The sequence below is a fragment of the Penaeus japonicus genome, unplaced genomic scaffold (assembly GCF_977035675.1).
Source record: "Penaeus japonicus unplaced genomic scaffold, GWHDUDI00000001_assembly GWHDUDI00000026, whole genome shotgun sequence".
Classification (NCBI taxonomy): domain Eukaryota; kingdom Metazoa; phylum Arthropoda; class Malacostraca; order Decapoda; family Penaeidae; genus Penaeus; species Penaeus japonicus.
In genome coordinates, this window is record NW_028234428.1 from 10552610 (window position 1) to 10562609 (window position 10000).

Sequence of the window (10000 nt, forward strand, 5' to 3'; positions counted from 1 at the left end):
CCAGACAAGCGAGCGAGGAACATTCTGTCTTTGTCAAAGCAGATTCAACACTGACGACTCTTAGGTTAGTCAGTCAACGCTCAGGTGCTTATTACGCAAAGGCAGATGTGTAATGGTATTAATGAAAAGTTTATGCGTCTTATGCATAATAGTTGTGATTGAGTCAGGATAATGAAAATGTTATGGACTCATCAGAACTTAAAAGTATATTGGATTCATTTTTTTTTTTTTCCCTTTTTTTAGCAGCATTGATGTCAACTGCACTTGTTTAATCACGTGAAGAATGTCAAAGCAGTGAGAGAAAACACACACACGTACACACACACATGCACACACGCGCGCGCGCAAAGAGAGAGAGAGAGAGAGAGACTTTGACTTTGACTTTGACGAGTTTATTGAGACAAGTGATTACGTACATCTCAAAAGGATGAGGTAACATAGGTTATCCTCACCCCAATCTTAGTCCCTCTTTGGGCTCACATATATTTAACAAAACCTTACAGCTATGTCAACATGTTGAAAGAGAGAGAGAGCGAGAGAGAGAGAGTTTCGTGAAAAAAGTAGAGAGAAATAAGAAGGCAATACTGAAATGGGATACAACGAACAAAACCTATATGCAACAGTGCTTCTCAACTCACATGCACGGACACGCACGCACGCGCGCGCACACACACACACACACACACACACACACTCACACACACACACACACACACACACACACACACACACACACACACACACACACACACACACACACACACACACACACACACACACACACACACACACACACACAAAGGCTTTTTAAGTTTTGAATATACTATGTTAGGTTAATTTCCTGTCATCTTCTGTAAAGCTTCCTATGTTATTTAAGTGTTGATTAGAAAAATAGTCCTTTTTATATAAATATATGTAAAATATTTCTATTGCTTTTTATATGACTGACTTTTTTACTATGTAACTTTTCTTATGTATTGATAAAGTAAAAACACATATGTCATAAAATTAATTAGGTTACATTTCAAATGTAGTATGGAGGCTGTAGAAAGAAAAATGAAATAAAGGTGAAATCAATTGTCTTTCTTTATATTTACAAAACATTCATCCTAGCAGTCCTAGTAAAGGACTTTTATCAAAAATATCTAATCCATTATAATTTTTTACATTGAAAAATGTGATTGTCTCTTCTCTCTCCTCCTTAATGTATCCATATAAATGGCCTTTACACTTTTGAGGTGAGGCAGACTTTGTTCCAATCTTGAAGGATTCTTCTCTCTCTCAATTAGGATTTGTTCTGTTTTGTGTAGCAACTTCATGATGCTTTTCAATTCTGACGTTGGTGGCATAGAAAATATTGGAGTCTCCTGCTGGTCATCATCTTCTCGAGTTGCCTTGGTTTGCCGTTCCATTTCCTCTTCTGACAGCTCTTCCCAATGTGACCCTAGGTGGCTACGGATGTTGTCGTCAGTGATGTCCGCAAAGCCCTGACCAGGAATTTTGTTTGCAAGTTCCCGGATCTCTTGAATCTCCTTCATGTTATTAGGAAGTCCTTCAAAATTTGGGTTCTTACCTGGCCACATGTACCTACAGAGTTTGTGAAGAGATGGAGTTGCAATAGCAGCCCAGCTGTCTTTGATCATAAAGAGTGCCTCCTTGATGCTAAAGGACTTCCAGAAATTCTCAACCTGGTTTTCATTCCCACCTTCCGTGAGAATGAGCATCCTTTGCAAGAGGTACTTGGTGTAGAGTTGTATAAATTGAGTTGTGACAGACTGATCTGGAGGCTGTAAAGAAGGAAATAAATCACGAGGCAAAAACATGACCTTAATATATGGATGAATTTCATTGATTATCTCTGGATGACCATGAAGACTATCAACTAGTATCAGGGCTTTTTCTTCAAGGTGTTTCTGCTTACAGTAAGCAGAGATTTCTGGAATGGCACAGTTGGTAAACCAGTCTTCAAACAACATGGCTGTCAAAGAAGCTCTTCTGTTGAACCTCCAATGCACAGGCAACATCTGGAATGATGTGACCTTCATATCCTTTGGCTTGCACATGTGATGAACCACCAAAGGCTTTAGTCTCAAGTCCCCTGATGCATTAGCACACAACAGAAGGGTGAATCTGTCATCCCTGGCCTTAAAGCCTGTAGAAAACTCCTCTTTCTTACTGATAAACGTCTGGGCTGGGAGGCGTTTCCAAAAGAGGCTAGTCTTGCTCGCACTGAAAACCTGATCAGGAGTATAGTCCCCATCTTGTATGACCTGCTGCAGTTGCCTGAGGAAAGCTTCCTCCACAGTTTCACTGCCACTTTGGGATCCATTCTTTGACAAGCTGGGCCCCTCGCATGTGGTGTTCATGGGCTGTACTTCGATGCCTAAGCCAGACATCTCTTCCTGTTGAAAATAAATGTTACATAAATATATATATATATATATATATATATATATATATATATATATATATATATATATATACATATATATGAAGTATTCTGAATCACTATCAAGTTAATCAACAACCCATGGCAGTCTATTTTTGTGTATATAACACTATCTTATGAAGTACTTACACAAGTTCAAACAGGAAAGTCTAAAAAAAAGCCTACTGGATAATGGAAAATTTAATCCCTTTCTATAAAAATACAACTCAACATTCTTTTTCCCAAAATAACAAAAATAACTTATATCATGGTCCACATACAACCATCATCTTTTTTTTTTACTACTTTCACCAAAATCTTTTCTAAACATAAAGCAAAATTAAATTAATAAAGACTAAAAAGTTTAAAACAAAACCATTTAATTTTAGAGCATTGAATAATACATAAAAAGGTTAGTGATTTTATGACTTTGATTTTAATCTTGATTTTGATTTTTTTCCTTTAAATCTTACAGAATATGTATTTACATTCATATTTACTAACATAGATATAGATTGAAGAAGAGCTTCGTGTTTATTTTCTACTTTTTGCCATTTATGTTTAAAATAAAACTGATAGAAATATATAAATATCTAGACATGATTTAAAACTTTAGTTAATTTGCAATACCACTTTTCATTATACCTCTACCCAGAACAATACTATTGAAAAAATAAACCATACTTTTAGCTATTTGCATAATCTATTCCTTTTCAATCACACCTTTCCATAAATGATAAACCTCTTTGAAAAAATCAACATTTCCTTTGGTGCATATTTGCCTTACAAATTATCCCTCCCTTACACATAAATATCTTATATACTAAAATACAGCTATCCTTTTGAACATGTTCTGAGAAGCCTTGGTATATCTTTTGGGGAGTCTTATATACAAATTACCAGGTCTTGCAGAAGGCAAGAAAGCAGTTTCATTTGCCTGATAGACCCAATGCAACTTTACATGCTTTACAAATCCAGTGAGACCTGTGAACTGATCCCTTATGCAAACAGTGCTTGTAGGTTTTACACACGTATTGGGGGAGATGGAACCTCGTAGCATTTTGGCATCTTTCCACACTTGGCACTTTCTCTCTGCACACAATTGGGTTGTAGAATAGACTCCCTGGAGGGGCATGGTCTTGTGACCTTTTTATGTGTTCCTGGCACCTGGCACTAGTGGAACAATCCATTCAGAACTCTGTCAGAGGTGTGGTTGAGCAACCTCTAGAGACTTGCAGCAGTCATACTTGTAAAGCACCCAAGCATTACAGATACACAGATCAAGAATGTAGCTAAAGAGCTTCAAATAATACCTGTGTGCACGCATTGAGATTTTATACAATATCACCCATATCACCCCCACCCCCTTTTTTATTTAGCAATAATCCAGTGCCTCTGGATACTGTTTTCGTCTCCATGCCCTTTGTCTTGTTAAATAGTAGGTGCCTAATCCTCTTTTCTTTGACAATGCCAACATATCTGTATCCTTAATCAGTCCTCAGGCACTCTGCTAACTGGATAGTATTTAGGAAGTTACCTGCACTGCAGAGTTTCTTGGGTCTTCCAGTGTCTTTGCAAGGAAAATGGCAGTCTTGGCACTGATTTTCATAGGATTCTTATCCACAGACAGCTGTGCTGTTTGAAGTTAATATGCATCCCATGTGTGTCGATCACAGGCAAATTATTTTCCCATTTCTTTTTCATGTGAATGGAAAGAGTAACCATGAACTTGTAAGTCTGGGTTTTGTTAACATATCTTCTATAACTGCCAATTCATTCAGTTCCCCCTTCTCAATAGACTCTCTCACTCAACTTAGGTTTTAACCCTATTGCAGCTTGGGGTGGACATATTAAGATTAAGTGTTTTCTATTGTTTTCTAGACTTATGATATGGGTCTATATAGGATATAATAACAGAGATACTAAAAAGCATTTGGTATGATGTCCAAAATACACAACTGAAGGAATAAAAAGATTGTAATTTCAACAAAATGAAAAAATACAAAACAAAAGTGATCCCTGGATTTATTAAGATAGACAGTCATAGCTTACCTTTTTTATTTTCATGTCATTAACTTCGATGACAGCCTCATTTTCATCTTTGTCTTCTATGACATAGCTTTCCACTGGTTCTGAAAATATCAATAAATACTTCACTCTGTGTTACATAAGAGAAATAACATTAACAATTGCAACAGTCCTAATAGAATGTATATGATATAGTAGGTATTATTTCAAAGCAACATAGCAGCATTGATTACTTTGATCCTCCATGTCCTTGCTATAATGGTAGCAATATAAATATAATGAATATGACACCCTCATACCCAGCTAAATAAGGCTTTTTCTTTCTTTGTCAAGGTTCAGATCAGCAAGAGTTTCTTTACAAAAGGATTGCATTCATGTGATTGACATAGGCAAGTTACAACTCTTTTAAATAAATCTTACGTGATTTACTCTATCAAAGGATTAAGTCAACTGGGATAGGCTTAAGGGGAATACTATCCAAGAGGATCCCATCTTACATATTTTCTTTTATCTTTATATTGTGTTTGTAATAATGTTGCTTATTGTTTTTTATTCATTTATTTATTTATTTTTATTTTTTTTTGGGGGGGTAACCATATGAGAAGGGAAACTCCTGTGAGAGTGAAATAAAATAAAATAAATTCATCCTTGCCATTGCTCTGATAATTTTTGACTGCTTTCATAATAATAATAATAGCAATGATAATATCACTAATAATAATGATAATAATAATAATTATTATTATTATTATAATAATAATAATAATAATAATAATAACTGATAAAAATAATAATAATAAAAAATAATAATAAAATAAAAATAATAATAACAATAATAATAACAACAATAATGATATCATCAAGCTCTAAATGGATATAATCCTTTCACATACCTTCTTTCACATCCACATCATTATTTTCCCAGTTACTGCTTGAGAGGTCACTGTTCTGCAAAACCAATAGAATATAAGTAATTAATTTGTAAAGTCAAAACCTGTTGCAGTACAGATCAGTTCATTAACCTTTATAGCGCACACCGAAATATGCCTGTGAATCAATGTGTGCAATAGATCTTCAATGCCCTACTAAAGAGTTTGTAGCCATATGACATATCAAAGTGAATTTTACATCCACTGGGGTGTGTATAATGAGACTCGAAGTGTGAAAGGTTTTAGGGAGACAAATCCCACAACAATGGATGATAATAATGATAATGCTTAGTCCCTCACCTATGAGTAATGTTACTTATGAGTCATTCATAAGTCATGATTAATAGTCATGGCTCACCTCCTTCATTTCTACGTCATGAGGTTCGAAGGATTCCTTATCTTTCTCTTCGTCTTCCCATGGTTCTGCAAATATTATGATATAGTTTAATATTTCATACAGAAATTGCAACATTAACAACAGGCATAAACCTAGCTGATGATTTTGGTTGTAAAAATAGTACAAGGTTCTAATACCCTCATTCTACACTGGAAATAAAAATAATTAATGTAAATTTATTTTTCCTTTGTTCTTGATGTAGAGAATGCTTTACAAAAGATAATAACTTTATAGACACCAGAAAGGAGAAAAACAAATCAAAGGAAAAAGTTAATTTACAAATGTGAAAGATACCTTGGCATATAGCTGTTATATACAATGAAAATTATTAAAGTAAATGATCCTTTAAATATAATGAAATTATGACAAAGGTCATAAAGTTAATATAGAGGATACGAAAACATATAACTAACCATTAATAGCAATTACACTACATGATAGGGACCAGCTCTAGAGAAGAGCGAGGGAGGGGGGGGGGGGCTACCATACCCTATGAATCTTATGCCCCAATTTTATTTCTATCTGGTAACAAGTGTAACTTCAGAGGTTTCACTATGACATTACTTTCTCATATCAGTTAGAGCAGTGCATAACACCGGTCGAGAATAAACAGTCAAACTGCAGACCAGCTGAGTGTTCAATAAGGGGCCACCATATAGTTCATTTTACAAGATTCAACAAGGGTAGAATGCTGGAACCTGAGAAAGGATTCTTTAATTCCATGGTCTTGGCAACGATGCACTAAGTAAATCTGGCTGCATAATGTTTCACTTGGGTGATTTTTTAAATGGAAATAATGTTGGTAACAATAACAATACTGATGATAACATTAATAATGAAAACATTCTTCATAAACTTACCATCCTTCACCTCAACTTCATCTAAGTCATCTCGGCTTTGCCTGCGTTTTCTTGAATAATCACTATCCTGCAAAATGCAACAGCATGAGAGTAGTTAGTGTGCACATACCAGAAAATCCGCACATATTCATCTATATATTTGAATACATATTTGGAACTAAATCAGTTATTGGCATTATTTTGAGGTTTAACCTATATTTTTACTACTACAGTAAACAAAAAGGCTATGGATGGCAGAAAGTCTTAAGTGATGCGAGTGAAATGTACGTAAAATAAAAATATCTCGAAGCTTCGATAAATGAGCAGGAATTTGTCTTCCAAAGTCATGAAAAAAAAATTCAACAGAAGCACATGCGTTCCTATGCACGGAAAAAAGTTATTATGCCTTTTATAGATATAATATAATATTGCAGGAAGCATTATTCCAAACTCATTTTTACAACGGAATATGGAATTTTCTATCACCATATTTGTATGCATGTGTTGTAATTTTCTTCCCGGGAAACCATGTGTAAGAGCGTGCCTTGTTTGCTCTACGGGAAACCACCATAGATGTGTACTGCACACACATACATACATACACGCGCACATGTCTATATATATATATATATATATATTATATATATATATATATATATATATATATATATATATTTATATATATATATAAATATATATATACATATATATCTTGTGTGTGTGTGTGTGTGTGTGTGTGTGTGTGTGTGTGTGTGTGTGTGTGTGTGTGTGTGTGTGTGTGTGTGTGTGTGTGTGTGTGTGTGTGTGTGTGTGTGTGTGTGTGTGTGTGTGTGTGTGTGTGTGTGTGTGTGTGTGTGTGTGTGTGTGTGTGTGTGTGTGTGTTGTGTATGTGTGTGTGTGTGTGTTGTGTGTGTGTTTGTGTTGTGTGTTTGCGTGTTGTGTGCTGGTGTGTGTGTGTATGTGTGTGTGTGTGTGTGTGTGTGTGTGTGTGTGTGTGTGTGTGTGTGTGTATGTATATGTATATTTATATACATATATATATATATATATATATAATGCGTTTATTTCCTCATATGCACATATACATAAAACACAGAAATAGCTCTATGGTTAATGCACTTCCCAAAGACCCACCAGGACCGGCCGCCGGCGGCTTCCGCAGGGTGCCGCATGGTGTGCCAGTGGTATTCGTTTCACTCTGTATCTCCGGTTACGGGTGCCTATGGGAGACAGAACCAGGGCAGCCATACAACACTCTGTAAAGAAAGAAAGAAAAAAATCCTTTTCTCCATTCCACTCTGATGGCCTTCGGGTAGGCAAATGGCCTGTAACTACAGCTGAGAAAAGAGGTATATTACAAACTAGCTGTAAAAACTACGTATTCTTTTTTCTTCTTCTTCTTCTTCTTTTTTCTTTTGCATCTTTTCCTCACAATTACTCAATTCTGCGTGAGTATTTTTGGCCATTCATGCCAGTCACATGGATGCAGGGCTTTTTGTATTTTTCATCAGAACACGAGTACATTGATTAATGATAGTATGTTGATGATAGTACTGATTAAAACATGACAGTGGCATGTTTTGATCAATATAATTAACTTACCATCCTTCCCCTCCGATTCATCTTCGGCATCACTCTTTTCACAGTCACTGCTCGAGTGATCACTGTCCTGCAAAGAATAATAGAACGATTAAGTCAATTAAGGGGGGGGGGGGAGCTTTACTAAGGGAAGAGCGCATTGCCGCATCCATCCTAAGATTCTAACAACGAGAATCCCTCCTAGGCACGCTCAATCAAACGCTGTTAGGCGATTAGAAAAAAAAAAAAAAAAAAACACGACGCATCTCCGAGCCCGGCCCGCTCTTCCTCCCTCAGTCTTTCCAAGCGAAACACCCGGAAACGGTCACTGGACCCGAAGTATTGCCACGACCAATCGCTGATCAGCGCCACAGAACTCTGTACTCCGGTAAACCTTGCAGTTTCTGGAGGATCATCTAACGAGTGCTGACGAGGATGTGGTCAAATTCCTTGGTTGCATTCCCTGCATCGCCGGACCATGGCTAGCAATTAGGGTTACGGCGCTGTTACCAGGAGCTGAGGCTGAGCCAAATTTGCGGAGCAGACTCTTCGCCGGGTTTATGTGCACTATGGCTAGCCCGCGGGAGACTCTTCTCGCGACTAGAATCACCTTCCGAGCCATGAGGACCAACAGACATCTCGCAGCCAGCTGGATACCGCATTGAAGTCACCCAGAACAAAACGGATATCTCATTGAGGACAGCCATCAGCCATGGAAGCGAGTTTGACGTAAAACATCTCTTTCACATCAAGTTTACATACATCAAGAGCGAACGCAGCAATAAGAGACATGAACCTAGATAAGTGTTTCAATCTCAATACTGTTATACTTTCATCAAGTCAAGTTACCTCTAATTAACAACTTTTCACAATACGTTTTTTGGGGGAGAAGGGGGGGGGTCAGATTGGCACAGACTGCCTCCCTAATGCCTTCCATTGACCCCAGTGAGCGGGGGGGAGGGGGGGGGGAGGAGTTGGTACGGAGCTAAGACAGTAGGCTATGGCACTGTACCTCTTGAGCCACTTGCTGCTAAATGCAATAATTAATAAAAAATAATACAGGAAGTAAAAGCCGCCGTTCATGAGGACTCGAATGCTTGACCATCGTATTTAGCAGCCATATCCTTAGTCCTATTTGCTCCATGGTCATCGCCGCCGTCTTCGCATTGGCGCATCCCGAGTCGCATTTGTTTTCGCATTTTATGCCTTTCACGAAATATTATTGGAACGACTGCCACGTCCATCGTCTGGAGGATGGATGACGCATACAAGTGTACAAAATTTAGTACAAGTATTACGGTATCGTCATTACAAAAGTCGTATCGACATGATGACCATGACAAAGGACTAAGGATACGACGACCGTAGGAAACGAGCAAGTTACCACCAAGCTGCACGGATGCATATATACCACACATCTGTTAACACTATTTTTCTATGTGTGTTATAAGGCCCAGGGTCGGTAATGTTGGTTAGGAATATCAGATCCTCATGTTCTCAGTCTACATAGAGCCATAAATAAATCTTTGTAGTACATATTTACGTCTGAACCATTAAGATTTTATGAAATATATATACTACACTTTCCATTTCAAGAAGTTTCTAAAGGATCTTTTCCTTACCTCCTGCACAGGTTCTGTTATACCACTGCATCTGTGTTCTGTATCTCTGCTAGCCGTTTCTTCATCTGTAAATTCAAAAACAAAATATCATACAGGAGAAAAAGAGCGAGAGAGGTGGGTCCAATATATATTTCACACATTATTACAAATGAAGCTATAAGTGTCAAGCCCCAAAAATA

The 10000-nt window shown here is 37.1% G+C and overlaps 2 protein-coding genes across 3 annotated transcripts in view; both read right to left on the minus strand.

Moving 5' to 3' along the window:
• Positions 1-85, minus strand: part of LOC122249761 (transmembrane protease serine 9) — a 19544-nt gene extending 19459 nt beyond the window's left edge. The window contains exon 1 of the mRNA XM_086551975.1: positions 1-85. This exon is cut by the window's left edge and continues 34 nt beyond it. Within this exon, the coding sequence (XP_086408101.1) occupies positions 1-23 (23 nt within the window). The 5' untranslated portion in view covers positions 24-85.
• A 977-nt stretch (positions 86-1062) lies between these two features.
• LOC122249769 (uncharacterized) overlaps positions 1063-10000 on the minus strand; it is a 12873-nt gene continuing 3935 nt past the window's right edge. Inside the window, exons 3-10 of one of the 2 annotated variants that reach the window (XM_086551977.1) lie at positions 9822-9886; positions 8224-8290; positions 7756-7877; positions 6643-6709; positions 5744-5808; positions 5350-5404; positions 4481-4560; positions 1063-2402 (exon numbers count right to left, since the gene is read on the minus strand). In XM_086551977.1, the coding sequence (XP_086408103.1) occupies positions 1164-2402; positions 4481-4560; positions 5350-5404; positions 5744-5808; positions 6643-6709; positions 7756-7877; positions 8224-8290; positions 9822-9886 (1760 nt within the window). In that variant the 3' untranslated portion in view covers positions 1063-1163. Of the gene's footprint in view, positions 2403-4480; positions 4561-5349; positions 5405-5743; positions 5809-6642; positions 6710-7740; positions 7878-8223; positions 8291-9821; positions 9887-10000 lie in introns of both variants that reach the window. The other variant, XM_086551976.1, reaches the window with a different exon arrangement.